The sequence below is a fragment of the Microcaecilia unicolor genome, chromosome 8, assembly GCF_901765095.1.
Source record: "Microcaecilia unicolor chromosome 8, aMicUni1.1, whole genome shotgun sequence".
NCBI lineage: Eukaryota > Metazoa > Chordata > Amphibia > Gymnophiona > Siphonopidae > Microcaecilia > Microcaecilia unicolor.
In genome coordinates this window covers 170,455,633-170,471,579 of record NC_044038.1, presented here as the reverse complement: position 1 = coordinate 170,471,579, position 15,947 = coordinate 170,455,633, and the positions used below count along the sequence as shown (strand labels likewise).

Sequence of the window (15,947 nt, the reverse complement as noted above, 5' to 3'; positions counted from 1 at the left end):
TAGTTATAGCAGGTCTAGAGAGGGGCTAAAATATACCTATGTACGCCTCATTTCAGAAGGGGAATGCACAGGGTATGTGCACCAAGATGTACATCAGAATTTATACATGTTCCCAGGCACATCTAGGTTTTGGCAAAGTACTCATTTTGAGCAGTACTCTACAGAAGGGATAGGAGGGTGGGGTACTTCCTTAATTCCCCTCTATATCTCCCCCCAATTGTGATTGTGCCAAATGATTGCGGGCTCTGTACCTAACTGGGGACAAATGTGTAGATTTCTAAAATGACAAACATATACATCTATGTGTCTGTACTTACACATCTGTGTTCTGAAATTGGAAACATACATGTGCAAGTGGTGACAGACAGGTATGTTTAAAGTTACCACATTCACATTTTATACACTGAACTTTGCAAAATGTATATGCTTCCTCCGCATGTAACTAGCATGTACACATTCATTTCTAAATATATGTTAGACTACTGGAATATAACATGTCCTGACCTGGACGTCTCAATGCCAGTGTTTATGCTCTTTCTAAAATCTGCCTTCATGTTCAGAGGAGTGAGGGTCATTCTCATCATAGAGCAAAACCAGCCCATTCGGAGACATTACCTTGAGTGCTACTAGGCCACTTTAGCACACACATTGGTTTGTTTTTTTTCTGGTTTTACATTTATTAGAGAAGGTATCACTAAAACAGAAACCTTACAATCAGAATGATAGCATCTTTGACCAATACAGTAAAGCAGCAGCAGAAGATTTGGATTTAACTCTAGTTCATGCCTTTCTCTGTGCTTCAGGGTAAGATAATTTCTTGTCCCTAAAGGGCTTTCCTTTTGGCCAGGCAGCGCTGGATGCCAGGCATGACTGAACATGAAGTACTATGCTCAAAAAGCAGATATGGGTTATATCCTTCAGCATATCCAGAAACAGTGAAGCTGACTAGCAAATAGGCTTTACATCACCACAGAGTAAGGTTAAATGTTAGGCTTTTGATTTGTTGAATTTTAGTTTCCACAGGTTTCTGGACTTATTTGTGGGCAACCGATTATATTTCTTTTGGGAAATAAACCTTCATATACAACCACACAGTGACTGTATGAATGTTTTACATTAGCCCTGCTACATAAAACAGTGGAATATCCAGTTTAGGATGGTGCACTGACTGATGTAAAAATAACAGATCATTATGATTACAACAAAAATAAAAAGTACGTATTTTCATATCAAACATATATTACTACTATCCAGTGCAAAGATGACTTTCAAACAAGACCAAACCTCAAAGAAGCAATGTTAGATTTTAACAGATCATATTTACAGTTCTTCCTGGACTAGAATTAATTTAAGCTTTCTTTTACATATCCTGATTGTAGTCTCTTGTTTTTGAGCTTCAGGTGTAAAGCTGTCAGATTCAACTACAATGGAAGCTGTTCAGCTTTCTGAGGGATTGGGCGGATGGGAAAGGGGCAGACTGATGCTCTGGCCACTAGGCCAACCTTCAGCACAGAAGGAAGTGAACCTGATGCCAGGGACAATACCATGCCCCAGAGGAACCAAACTGGCCTTCCAGCCTTGAAAAGGCGTTGCTAGAAACATGGACATTGTTCCCAGCAACTTAAAGGCTACTTAAGCATCCTACAGTGCCTTTGCTTTTTATGGGAATGTGATGCTTCTTATTTCAAAACTGCCTGACCTGCTTTTGGATACCATGTCCTGATGAAACTGTTGCTACTTCCAGACTGGTACCTGGGTTGGCCCTGAATGTCCGAGAGTAGACTATACAATCCTATGCCTCTGTATTTCAGATAACTAAACTGAGAGCCCAACGGAAACAGGCGAAAAATAGGTGTTAGATAAACCATTTTCTTGGCTTAAGTGTAAAGTCTGGCATGTCCACAGGAGAAAGAAAGAATATGAAAGGGAAAAGCTAGCTATAGTCATTTTAACTTTGTGTCTTACGGCAGTAAACCTGAATGCATATTTTTAGGCAGTATGTAATTTCTTTTTTCCTTTGTTTGAGCATTGTTTTATTAACTTTTTTTGTCAAGTAGTTCTCACAGTACAAACTATGTTTATGTGCTTATGTTCTTGCTGAAACTTTACAACACTGTCTCTCAACAACTATAGAGATGATTCAAAGGCAAAACTGCAGTGAAGGTATGCATTCTTTATTTTCCTTTTTCCCCGTGACATTTAGTTCCTCATACCTGAAAACTTCGGGATGATTGAGTTTTCTTGTAAATAAATGTACCATTAAAAAGAGAGAATAAGTAATATATTGGAAAGAAAATGTATTTGACATTTCAAAATGCTGAAAATGCAAGCAGCCTATTAGCTGTGATTTTATTTCATTAGTAAATTGATTTTACAGTATTGAGGCAGTAAATCCTACATACCATTCCATAGTATGTGCTGATGGATATTTCACATTATCACTATGATTGATTAATGAACTACAAAAATTGCTCTGAACTGAAACCTATTATAAGGCTGTGGATATTCTGTTGTCCTTTTTTAACCTTAACTATATTTCATTACACAACACTTCCCTTAAGAAGCAAAATGACTTGTCAGTAAGAAATTCTACCATAAATAACAGTCTAGTCCATGCACTGGCAAGGCTTTTTTTTTTTTTTTGGTAGAGTGCCAACTAACATGCATGATCTACTATACAGATGTTAGAGTATCAAGCAAAGGGCAGCAGGTTAGCTCCCTGATCAACTGCTGCTCCCAGAGGGTTGAAAGAGCACAGCAAGAGTAACAGTGTGTAGATCTTGGGAAGCAGAGATGCCTTTCCTGGTCTAGCAACATGATCGTACACCACTCTTGAGCACATATGAGGAGTTTGCCAACACCTAGTCTAATCACTTTGGAGCTGATATACAACAAGCTGGTAACATATCTGGATAAATCTCCTGCACAATATATCCAGATAAAGATATCCAGGTAACTTTAGGACAGCCTTTCAGCCCAGCAAAGCTTACTTGGCTCAAGTATAACTGTGTCCCAGAAACATCTCCTGCTTTGCCTTTGTTCTGGCAACAAACTGGGTGAAGCAGAAGAGGAACTTAAACTGTTACAATCCGTCCAGTTAATTCCAAAAGTTAGCTAGACAAACCCTTTGAATATCACGCCTCTGCATCAAAAAATAAGTAGGTCAGTATTTCAAGTCCAGCTGCAATGTTTAAATAAAATTTGGATATTCAATGCCACTGTCAAGACAGTGAGCAGTGCTGAACACCTGGATACAATGGTCAGGGCCAGTACTATCCAGATAAAGTTAGGACAGCGATTTTGATGTTCTGCTTTATCTGGAAAACTGTAATGCTAGTGTCTGAATAGAGCTGCTAACCACATAACTGAGGCCTGTCCATGCTCTGCCCACACAATTCCCTGGCACTATCCATATAATGCTGAGGTGGTCTGCAAGCATCCCTGCATTAACCATTAAGCAAAATAAGCATGTGCTTAGGACACCAAGGAAAAGAGGGGCACCACAGTGTTTCCCCCCTAGCTATCATGTCCTTAATTCTTTCACAACCGTCTGCCACACCCATTATCCAAAATGAATTTCAGTGTTTTTATAATTATTATAAATATAGATGTTTTGTTTTGTACAATGATATTTCTCAGCACTTACTGAACCTTAATGTCTTGTCAGTTAAGCAGTGGAAGGACCAAGGGGCACCATTGTTGGGCTGTGCTTAAGGTATCAGTTGGCAGGACATTCAACAGCATTATCCAGAGAGTGTAGGTGAATATCCCTGGACAGTGACACCTAAGGAAAATATCTAGATAACTGTGAAAGTTGCCAGATATTTTTCTTTGAATACTGGGCCCAAGGTTTCTTAGAAGAATTAAAAATAAGTACTAAGTATGCACAAATCTACTTTTCATCCCAATCTAAGTCATAATGTTTATATAGAAGATTAATCCAAAAGGAGAAATTAGGTCTTACCTGATAATTTTATTTTCATTAGTGCTTCCCACAATTCCAGAACCTGTGGAATAGTTGTGTCCATCAACCAGCAGGTGGACATACAGAAGTGAAAACTGAGCTGAGACACAACTCTCTTGGCATCCAGTCCAGTTCTTCAGTATTTACGTAGACAAGCAGTTAAGGAGAAACACAGAATAAACACAACAACCTCAAACAACTCACTAACCTAACACTAACCAGATGAGCAATCATGGGTAGACCTCTCATCTATGGACAACTTGTAGAGGGCAAGAGATATGTAGGAAGCACCATGCAAGGTGACAGTCATTATTTGACCCATTACTTTGCACCAACTAAACATCTCAGAAACTACTACTACTACCATTACTCATGTCTATAGCGCTACTAGACATATGCAGCACTGTACACATTATATGCAGGTAATTTCTCTGTCCCTTGTGGGCTCACAATCTGAGGGGGTCTTTTACAAAGGCGCACTAGCATTATTAGCGTGTGCGCTAAATGCTAGAGATGCCCATATGAATATATAGGTGTCGCTGACATTTAGTGCACGTTTATTTTTAGTGCGCGCTAAAAACGCTAGCGCACCTTTGTAAAAGGGGCCCTAAGTTTTTTAGTACCTGGGACAATAGAGGGTTAAGTGACATGCCCATGGTCACAAGCTGCTGCAGTGGGAAATAAACCCAGTTGTACAATAAATATATACAATCAAACAGGATTAGAAAAGAGGTATATTAAACATTAAACAAATAAATTTCAACTAAAACAAGTACTGGCAATGTAAGGGTCAAATACTTGCATCAACTAACTTTAACTAGCTTTAAGAGCCCAAATTAAATTCTAAAATTGAAGGAAAAAGTCTCAGATCCTGTTTATGATATTGGAAACACATTGCAAGTGCATATATCACAAAATAACAGGTAAATCACCTCACTGGCATAAAAAAAATCCTTCCAAAGAATTGTTTAGGCTTCTTTTAACTTCAAAATATTTTACAAAATTACAAAACGTAAGTATTTTGAAGTTAAAAGAAGCCTAAAAAAAATTTTGGAAGGCTTTTTTTTTTATGCCAATGAGGTGATTTACCTGTTATTTTGTGACATATGCACTTGCAATGTGTTTGCAATATCATAAACAGGATCTGAGGCATTTTCCTTCAATTGCAACCATTAGCCAAATGCAGCAACCAGACATACCGTAACAGCCAAAGACATACTGCGCACCATAATACGTAACACGTCATATATAACATCCGCCAAGTAGGCCAACCCCGCTTCCAGCTTGGTGTTATGGCGCCCGTCTTGTGTTACAGACTGCTGATGCCACTTCAGGCATGCTCTAGCCATGAATGAGCTGCACATTGTCACTTGAAGGCCCAAAGAGGCCATGTCAAAGGCTTGTTTCAGCACGCATTCTAGCTTCCTATCATGTAGGTCATTTAAGACAATGCCACCTTCCAACAGCAAGCTGGTCTTCTTAGTCATCGCCATAACAAAGGAGTCCACCCTGGGAAGCTGCAATTTCTCTTTCTCCTCTGGAACCAACGAGTAGAGGAAAGCTATGGCTCTTTCCACTTTCAGCCCCACGTCCAGTGAAACCCATTCTGCTGTAATCAGGTCTTGAATGTCTGAATGCATCGGAAAGGCCTTAGAAGGACCTCTAAGCCCACTCATGACTGACGAAGAGGGTACTCCTGATGCCAAAGAAGAAGGCTCCTCAATGGAAAATGCCTCAGAAATGGAGTACTGAGCTCCTATTTATGAAACAACCCTCTAACAGATCCTTCGGTGATGGCTCCTCTGAACAGACTGAGGTCATATAAGATAAGGAGGAAAAAGCAGAGACAGACCTCTAGGAGTGGGCAGATGAAGCTAAACGAGATCTCTTAGGAGCAGGAGGGGCAGCGGGGTGAGAAACTGAAGCATCTTGTAGTAACTCTGACTGTTCTACTTCAGTAAATAGGCCTGGTGTAATAGCAATATAAACTCAAGATCTCGATGCAGCTGAAAGCTCTGTCAGACCCTGAGGTTGTGAAATGGAAGCTGTGCATGATCAGACAGAGGCTGTTCCTCACTGCCAGTCAGCCTCGACAAAATGGAGCCTATCTCCACGCTCTCCTGCATCAAACTGTGCACCAAACCTGCCGGAGAGCTTGAAGTCCTCGGCATGTTCAGATGCTGCACCAAATCTGGTGATGTTCTGCTGCTGTTTCCCCCATGTCCCGTGGGATTTACAGCCTGCATGCACTGCAACGCTCCAATGCCGGCCAGTGGATCCCACAGTGGGAAAACCACTTAACTGTCTCCGTGGGAGTCACCAATCACCCTGACTGGCACAAGTGCAGCACAATGCAGTCCCAAGCGGTGAGTCAGGATCACTCCCCTGCACCAAGTAGAACTTGCAGCCCTCCAAGCAGTACTGAGTCAAACTTCTGTTGGACTTACCACTGCCAACTGCTCCCCTCAAGCTCATAGTCTCCACAAGTCTTATCCCAGATGAGAAAGAATCTCCAGAAAATGCTAAGGAACTGTACTGGATGCCAAGAGAGAGATATCTCAGCTCAGTTTTCAGTTCTCTATCTCCAGCTGATGGATACAACTATTCCAGAGGTTCTGGAATAGTGGGAAGTTACGTAATGGAATGTGATATTAAAAGGAAGTAATAATTTGTTGAAGATGATATAGGGCTAATCTGCATATCCAGGATAAGAACTAAAATGTAACAGCCATTTGCAGTGCTAAGTACATAATTCTTTCACAGCAGACGCTAACAGGTATATATAATACTTATAGTAAAGCACCACTGACAGCTGCCTTTTGGTGTACAACTTCCATAAACCAGTAAGGCTCTGCTGACATCAGCATGCAGAAGCCTACAACATCAAAGCTGTACTTCCATACTGACCTCTATTACTGAGAGGTCATCCCACAAACAAATGGGTCTAGTCAAACAGTGGCCAGTAAAGGGCACCAGGCACTTCATCTCTAGTTACCTTGTATAGTAATAGGGTGTCAAACTTATCCTAATTTTGCTCTTGCAATACTAAGTGCCACTTGCAGACTCGTAATGAGACACTTTATTAAGGCTGGATGTCCCAAACAATTCAAATAAAGAAAATACTTATTGGTAATAGGCCAACATGTTAAGCTCAGGGTTTGCTCATCTTTAGCAAATATTAAGTCAAGCATGGCTATAGAATGTGATACGATCACTTGTAAACAAGTAACTATTTTCACAGTTTGGTTTAGCAGCACCAAAAGTATACATGAACTTTAACTGTAAATCAACCTTTTGTCCAATATATTCATTAGGAAATTCATTCAGTTCTGCAGCTAAAATGCTATTCATAGTAACAGACAGCTATACTGAGTAATAATAATCAATCAACACGCTTTTTCCCAAAGAACTGGGGAAATACAGGACACCTAGAGAACTTGAAATCTACTAACTTACAAGTAACATTTTCTACTTTTTGAATACTTCAAAAAACTTCCTGAAATATACATATTAAATGGAATTTGTCTTCTTCAGGATTGAACCCAACCCTGACAGTTTCTTTAAAAAGCAGCATACAGTCACTATCTTCACCCTGCTTACCATGAAGAGCTTACAAAAACCACTGTCCAGGAAGCTACTCACCAAACATCATTCCTGAACCCCATCTTTCCACCTAAGAAATAGTATATGTCCAGGCTCCTATCTCAACATTTTCCATCTAAGTCAAATATTGGAACTGTGAGTCTAACTCTTATCCTCTACTTTTGGCACTTGCTGTTTATGTGCAATATCATGAAGTGATTATAAAGCAGTCTTCACACCTTCCACTTCTCGGAGTTCTTTCTGCTGTACTGTTAGTGGCAGTTCTGGGAGGTGGATTTCTTTTCTCTCACATTTGGAATGATTTAGTTTCTTTCTGTTTGACAGTTGCATTTTCTCGATTTGTGGAGTTCGGTCATGAAGCGACTTCCCAGTTTGAATCTTGAAGGGAAAAAAAGTATTTGAGTTAAGGAAAAATTATATTCTTACCTGATACTTTTCTTTCCTTTAAACATACCAGACCAGTCTCCAGACTAATGGGTTATGTCCATCCACCAGCAGAAGGAGACAGAGAAAATAGTTCCAAGTACTTAAGGGTATAGTGCAGCTTGGAATCCTCAGTATTTCGAATAGCCAAACAATGGTGCTCTCAACTGCTATAAAGAAGAAAACAGGAAAACAGATCTCACCTTAACTTGAAGAACATGCAGGCAGTAGACCATCCTGGGTTCTTGTGCGACCCAGGGCAGCATATCACTCACTGAGGCACAAAGTGAGACAGCACTCAGTTGTCCTGTATGTCGGGCAGTTGCACCTCTAATGCAGGCGAAGCGGCTCGCCTGTGAAACACAATCAAGAGCCGTATAGAGCTGGCATAAGAATGTGGGATGCAGAGCAAAAGGAAATGCTTCCCAAAACAACTCAGACACTGAAGGAGCAGAGGCAAGCCCCAGAAGCAGCAAGGCAGGAACCTAAAAGAAAACAGAAAGGGATGGTGTCTGGACTGGTCTGGTATGATTAAAGGAAAGAAAATTATCAGGTAAGAACATAATTTTTCCTTCCTTGTCATTAATAATAGACTAGTCCAAATGGGACGTAGCAAAGCAGTCACAGTAATAGGGCAGGACAAGAAAAAAAACAATGCTCCGAAAGGACAACAGAAAACGTCCATGTCCCGAGATCCCAGACAGGGACAAAATATCCCCGCAGAAGACAAAACCAAAAATGGCTCAGATCCTAACCTGCTGACCAAGAGAGCTACATCCCACGAACAAGGACATAGGAAGGCCCACAATGAGCCAAATGTCCCCCAAGAAAGGAAACTGAAGTGCAACCCAGCTGCGTATACAGTCCGAATGCTCTGGCAAACCCCGAGGCGAACCCCTCTTCTGAGGCAAAGGAACAAAAAAATAGCTATGCTCGAGAGTCAGAGCCATAGATTGAGTCCTGCCGCGTGGCCATCAACCTAGCCCGGCTCCACAGCCTGAGGATGCAAGGATGGCCGAAAGACAGACGGAACCCATGCTCCATGACCAGAGGAGAAGGGAGCAACACCCCTATATCCAGGAACAAAGAAACTCCCTAGCTCAAGTGGTGAAACCAAGGAGAACCAAAAATAAAGGACATCACATGTCCAGGAAAGGAGTCCCCATAGGGGTCTCAGAGGAAACCACGAGCAGGTCACAGACAACTCAACGAGACAGCCACGCATGACTTGCAGGGAAAGAGCTCAGCATGAAGAAAAGGTTGGCTAGGCTCAATCTCTGGAGGCAGAACGAGGATCAAAAATAGAGCCGGTACCATACTGACCCGTCAAAGAGAGCGAGGCGAGCTCCATAGGGACTGTTTGACAAAGGAGCTCAGTACAACCAGCAGATAAATGGCAAAACTCAACATCCTGAGGCGGAGCAAAGGCCCAATGCCCAGAAGCGGCAAAAAGGCCCGAGGCCCAGAGGCAGAGCAAGTTTAGGCCTTCAGAGACAGAGCTAAACTCGACACCATGAGACGGAGGAAGGCTGAACAACCGGAGATGGCATAAAGAACATGAAAACAAAAAATGCTCAATGGCCAGCGACAGAGCAAGGCTCAACGTGTAGCGATGGAAAGGCTCAATGTCCAGAAATGGAGCAAAGAGATCCAAAGCCATAGAAAGACTTGACCTCCAGAGCTGGAGTAGTGCGCACCAGCCAGACACAGAACAAGACTCGCCAGCCCTGAGGCGGAACTAGCTCACCGTCCAGAGACGTCACAAGGCTTGACTACAGAGATGGAGCAAGTCATGCCCTTCGGAAACGGAGCAAGTCTCGCTCTGCAGAGACGGAGCATGGTTCAATATCCAGAGAGGCAGCCAGGCTCAACAAACAGAATGGAGCTAGTCTTGACAGCCAGAGATTGAAGAAGGTTGAATATCCAAAGAAGGAGTCAGGTTCGACATCACAAGCCGCATCCAACACGGCCAGAGCTGAAAAAGGCAAACATGCAGAGAAACAGAATGGCTGTCCTGGAAGAAGCAAATGCCAGCACTGTAAGGATCAACATGACCATCCCAGAAAGAGCCAAAATGATAGCCCCATGAGAGACCGGACAGCAGGGCTGCCAAAAAATAGGATGTTCATTGTGCAAGGAAATAGAATGACAGCTCAGAGATGAGATGGCAGTTCATCCTCACAAGGAGTAGCAGTGGGATCTGAACCAGGCATCTCTAGACTGGTGCTCTAGCCACTAGGCCAGTCCTCCACTGCCTGAAACCAGGATGGAAGACCTGGCATGACAGATTGTCAACCCTTAAAGGGGACATGAGAGCAGCAGACCCTTAGAGTCAGAATACTATCCAAGGATAGAAATAAGCTGCCAAGCAAAGAGAGCAGATGCTAGTCCTGGAAATCAATAGAATGCCAGCACCTAAGCCCTGCCAGTTCCAAGTACAAAGAAAAGGATAGCCGTCCCAGGAGAAAAACAAAAGGACATATCCCAAGGAGAAAAAAAGCAAAGAATAACATTGCAAAGGAAGATTGCTACTGCTTCAGAACACTCAATGAATGAACACTCAGTAATGAAGCAGAGAAAGGGAAGCCCAGCTTGGAGGACTGCAAGAAGCAATTCTCCTAGGGAAAACATCACAAGATTAAAAAAAAGAAAGAAAGAAAGAATCTATGCTCCAGGTGAATAGACAAAGCAGCCCTGCAAAGTAATTCACCCCCATACAGGCAATGAATAAGCATAAGAAAGAACCTTTAGAAGGGATCTTAATCTGCTAGGGTGCAAAAATCACCCAGGAGTAAAAAAACTTTAGAGGAAAGTACACTATCTGGAGGAAGCCAGAAACCGCATGGCTAGAGAAAAGCATATGAAGTAAACCAGAGAAAACTAAATACAAAGGTTTGAAAAAGGTGCTGCTCGTACTCAGAGTGCTGACAAGAAGTGTCCACTGAAACTAGGGGCAAAAAAAAACACCTCTGACATTAGCCAGGGCAGAACTCTGCCCTGTATGAAGGCTGGAGAATGCAGGACACCACCCAGAAATTCCCATAAGGCACAAAGCCAGAGAAAGAAAAACATCTTGAAATACTGCTAGGCTAACAAGCCTGAGCCTTCTCAAATATCACCAAGGGCTGCAAGAAAAGCAAAGTCTGCGGCCTGAAACTGCTCTGGTAACAGCTCTCAGGCCCAGATGCATCAACCGTACGTAAAAAAATCTAAAACGTTAAAGAAGTTACCGAATGTAAAAAAACAAAGAATGCACGAAGGATAGGGAATGCAAATGAGCTGTTCGTTGCAGCTCACTTGCATTCACTAACCCTTCGGTAAAAACGTCCGTAATCGGCCCGTAAGGCATGCGCAGAGCAGCCAAGCGTTATGCTGGCTGCTCTGCTCATGTCCCAAAACATCAAAACAAAAACAAAACAAAAAACCCCCGAAACACGTGTGTTTCGGCAGGGGGCAAAGGCACTCGTCAGGAGCGTCCTTGCCCCCCCCCCCCACCGCCTGAGGTCGCCGCTGCTCCCCGCTTGCCAAAAATCCAAAGTTTAAGCTGCCCCGGCTCGCCCCTCCCTTCCTCTCTTCTCTTTCTTCCCAGTTCCGCCTCCCGCTATTCTCCGCCCCGTGCCCCGCCCCCGCCGCCCTCCCTGAAGTCGTCGCCGCCGTTCCCCCTCCACCGGTGCCCCCCTCCTTGTTACCGGGCCGTGCAGCACCTCTCACCTCTGTGTGAGGGCGCTGCACGGGGAAGACTGTGAGAGGTGCTGCATGGCCCGGTAACAAGGAGGGGGGCACTGGTGGAGGGGGGGGGGAACGGCGGCGACGACGCGAGCCGGGGCGGCTTAAACTTTGGATTTTTGGCAAGCGGGGAGCAGCGGCGACCTTGGGCGGTGGGGGGGGGGGGGGGCAAGAACGCTCCTGACGAGTGTCTTTGCCCCATCCCGATCCTTTTTTTTCCCTTTTTTTTAATGCAGGGGGAGCGGGGAGCAGCAGGGTCCTCGGGCATCAGTAAAGGACACTCCTGACGCCCGTTTTTACCCCCTCCCTCCCGATTTGTTTTCATTACATTTTGGCAGCTGGGCAGCTCTAACGAGAGGTACAGACCTCTGTTAGATTTCCTGCGTTTTTCCTGCATTAAGGCAATTGGACAATGTTAGTGCATCTTGTTACAATGGGGTTTGTACACGAATTGCTCATCTGCATTCCGTTTTCGTTAGCTGCTTCCTACGTCAGAAAAAGGCCTTTAATGCATGTCACGGTTTAAAACTTGTTCGTTAAAGGGTTGTAAAAGGGTTGTTAAAGTTTAGTGCATCTGGGCCTCAGCTAGAAAAGAAATTGAAGGCCAATTCAGGAAACATAGAATCATGACAGCAGATAAGGGCCAAATGGCCCAACCAGTCTACCCTTCCTCAGTAATCACTAGTTCTTTGTTTTCCTAAGGGATCCCATGTGCCTGTCACAAACTTTCTTAAATTCCAACACAGTCCTCATCTCCATGACCTCTACCGGGAGGTCATTCCATGCATCCACCACCCTTTCCATGAACTAGTATTTTCTTAGATTCCTCCTAAGCCTATTTCCTCTTAACTTCATCCTATGCCCTTTCATTCCAGAGTTTTCCTTCATTTGGAAATGGCTCATCTCCTGTACATTAATGCCACTGAGTTATTTAAACGTCTCTATCATATCCCCTCTCTCCCACCTCTCTTCCAGTGTATAAATGTTGAGGTCCTTAAGCTTGTTCCTATATGTTTTATGACAGAGACCGTTTACCAATTTGGTAGCCGCCCTCTAGACCAACTCCATCCTGTTTACATCTTTCCGTTGGTGCAGTCTCCAGAATTGTATGCAGAACACCAAATGGGGTCTCACCAGAGACTTATACAAGGACACTATCACCTCTTTTTTCCTGCTGGCCATCCCTCTCCTTATGCACCCAAGTATCCTTCTGGCTTTCACCATCACCTTTTCTACCTGTTTGGCCACCTTAAGGTCTTTGGACACAATCACCCCCAAGTCCCGCTCTTCTTTCGTACACAGAAGCACTTCACCCCTATACTGTACCGTTCCCTTGGATTATTGTAACCCAAGTGCATGACCCTATATTTCTTAACATTAAATCTTAGTTGCCAATTTTCAGACCAAGCTTCGATAGATCCTTCCTCGTGCCATCCACACTCTCCACTTTTTTTTTTTTTTTGAAACGGAAGAAATAAAGGAACAGCTTACCTCACAAGGGCTGAAGGTAGTGTGTCACAGTGAACATTACAATCCGAAAGAAATAGCCATACTTGCCCAGAAGAAGCAAACACAATCTTGCACAGTCACATTGAAATCTGCAGAGCCTCAAAGGCCTCAGGCGAGAGAGGGGAGGGAGGGACCCAGTAGTACCAAGTATCCCCTACCTGGAGATGAGGGACCCAACTCCGGGTTACCAGCACAACCTTGCTCAACTGTCCCTAGCCAAGCTGGGGCAGGAGCTAACCAGCCATCATCAAGAGGAGCTTCACATTCATCCACCATCCGCTAGAAGTCAGAGAAAATACTCAGGATTCCAGGCTGCATGATACCCTTTAGAGGCAAAGTACTTGGAACTATTTTCTCTGTCTCCTTCTGCTGGTGAATGGACATAACCCACAAGTCTGGACTGGTCTGGTATGGATGACAATGAATGATACATTTTTAATATAACCCTCACTGTCACATCAGCATCAGCAATAATCAAATCCTATGTTTAAAAAGATAATTCAGGAAAACCAAATAAACCCTCTTTTTCAAGCATGATTAAGCTAATCTCTTCTTAGACTTGTGTAATATATTAACAACTTCATTATAATAGGTATGAGCCTCATTCTTCCTTTCCTCTAATAACACTACCATCTGTAACTGATTGAAGGAAACAAAACAAACAGGGTCTGACTGGGATTTCAGCTCCAAGTAAGAGCAAGAGACTAAAAACACCTGCTCAGACTTTCAATCAACACGCTGCTTCATTTGAATGTCTTCAAAGTGTGTGTAGGAAAAACTGATAAAAGAAAATAATAAGGAAAAGTATATTACTGGGTTGAGAAAAGGTTTTTAAATCTATCCTGACATTATAGTATTAATGTTGGAAAGGCTGGCACAATTATATTAGTTAAAAAAACAATAAAAGAAATAGTGTCTCAGCTCCACCACATTGCTCTCATTCCCTTCAATGACTGCACCTCATGCATGACAATTCACTTCACTAACACATTTGTCCTTGAAGTAACCTCTCTCATGAATTTGTCAGAGACCTTTAGGCTCTAATGTATACTACATGGATCATGATTGTACTGGGCGAAATGTAGCCAAGTGCAACATCTACAAAGGACTGAACATGTGGCCACAGAGATAACAAAATGTCACGAGTCTGTCTCACTTGTAAGAGTTATTAGGCAAAGCACCCTTTCAAGAGTTAGCGCCTTCAGTTTTACTAGGAGGCCAGAAAACTGGCTGATCACTTCATGAGTCGAGAGACATATACACCATACTCTGATTAATATGTCATATGCTATACGGGCTAAAAGTCAAAGCACATTTCCAAAACTTTCTATTAGTGGCAGATGAAGGGATGCATATGACAAAAGTTATATGTGGAGGGGCATAATCGAACGGGGACGACCATCTCTAAGGGTGCCCATCTCTAAGGACACAAGATGGGTGTCCATCTTTCGTTTCGATAATACGGTCAGGGATGCCCAAATCTCAACATGATGGTCATCCTTAGAGATGGTCGTCCCCGGTTTTCAGTGATAATGGAAACCGAGGAAGCCCATCTCAAAAATGACCAAATCGAAGGCATTTGGTCGTGGGAGCAGCCAGCATTCGTAGTGCACTGGTCCCCCTCACATGCCAGGACACCAACCGGGCACCCTAGGGGACACTGCAGTGGACTTCACAAATTGCTCCCAGGTGCATAGCTCCCTTACCTTCAGTGCTGAGCCCCCCAACCCCCCCCCCCAAAACCCACTCCCCACAACTGTACACCACTACCATAGCCCTAAGGGGTGAAGAGGGGCATCTACATGTGGGTACAGTGGGTTACGGGTGGATTTTGAAGGGCTCACATTTACCACCACAAGTGTAACAGGTAGGGGGGGATGGGCCTGGGTCTGCCTGCCTGAAGTGCACTGCATCCACTAAAACTGCTCCAGGGACCTGCATACTGCTGTCATGGAGCTGGGTATGACATTTGAGGCTGGCATAGAGGCTGGCAAAAAAATGTTTTAATTTTTTTTAGGGTGGGAGGGGGTTGGTGACCACTGGGGGAGTAAGGGGAGGTCATCCCCGATTCCCTCCAGTGGTCATCTGGTCAGTTTGGGCACCTTTTTGAGGCCTGGTCGTGAAAAAGAATGGCCCAAGTAAAATCTACCAAATGCTCATCAGGGACGCCCTTCTTTTTTCCATTATCGGCCGAGGACGCCCATCTCTTAAGCACACCCCAGTCCCGCCTTTGCTACGCTTCTGACACGCCCCTGTGAACTTTGGTCGTCCCCACGACGGACTGCAGTTGAGGACGCCCAAAATCGGCTTTCGATTATGCCAATTTGGGCGACCCTGAGAGAAGGACGCCCATCTCCCGATTTGTGTTGGAAGATGGGCGCCCTTCTCTTTCGAAAATGCCCCTGATAGTGACCTATATATTATTTATATGGAGCAGAATTTTAGAAATCATTCAAACTAGAACTGAGATATCTGGGTCGGGATGTTTGAAATTTTGCTAGTATTTTGGAACAGATCTGCCAACATAGAGCCTGTTATAAAATAAATGGAGAAATGGACTATATGCTGGTTATGTGTAGCACGAACATCCATTTTAGAAAAATAAACCTCTAAAATATCAAAGGATTAAAATGAGCACATAAACATTTACATTGTGGAACAGCAAAATATATGGTTATGTGCCTGAACATAAACATTTATCTTAGCCACTTTAGAAACATTA

The 15,947-nt window shown here is 43.5% G+C and overlaps 1 protein-coding gene and 1 long non-coding RNA gene across 6 annotated transcripts in view; both read right to left on the bottom strand.

Annotated features, from left to right (window-relative positions):
• Positions 1-15,947, bottom strand: part of CDKL3 (cyclin dependent kinase like 3) — a 72,842-nt gene that overhangs the window by 16,898 nt on the left and 39,997 nt on the right. For all 5 annotated transcript variants that reach the window (XM_030212209.1, XM_030212211.1, XM_030212208.1 and 2 more), the window contains one exon: positions 7,786-7,945. In XM_030212209.1, the coding sequence (XP_030068069.1) occupies positions 7,786-7,945 (160 nt within the window). The remainder of the gene's footprint in view (positions 1-7,785; positions 7,946-15,947) is intronic.
• Positions 4,417-6,368, bottom strand: LOC115476071. Its single transcript, XR_003943133.1, has 3 exons — positions 6,285-6,368; positions 5,773-5,775; positions 4,417-4,427 (listed from the first exon to the last, which is right to left on the bottom strand). It is a non-coding gene; the product is annotated as an uncharacterized LOC115476071 (long non-coding RNA).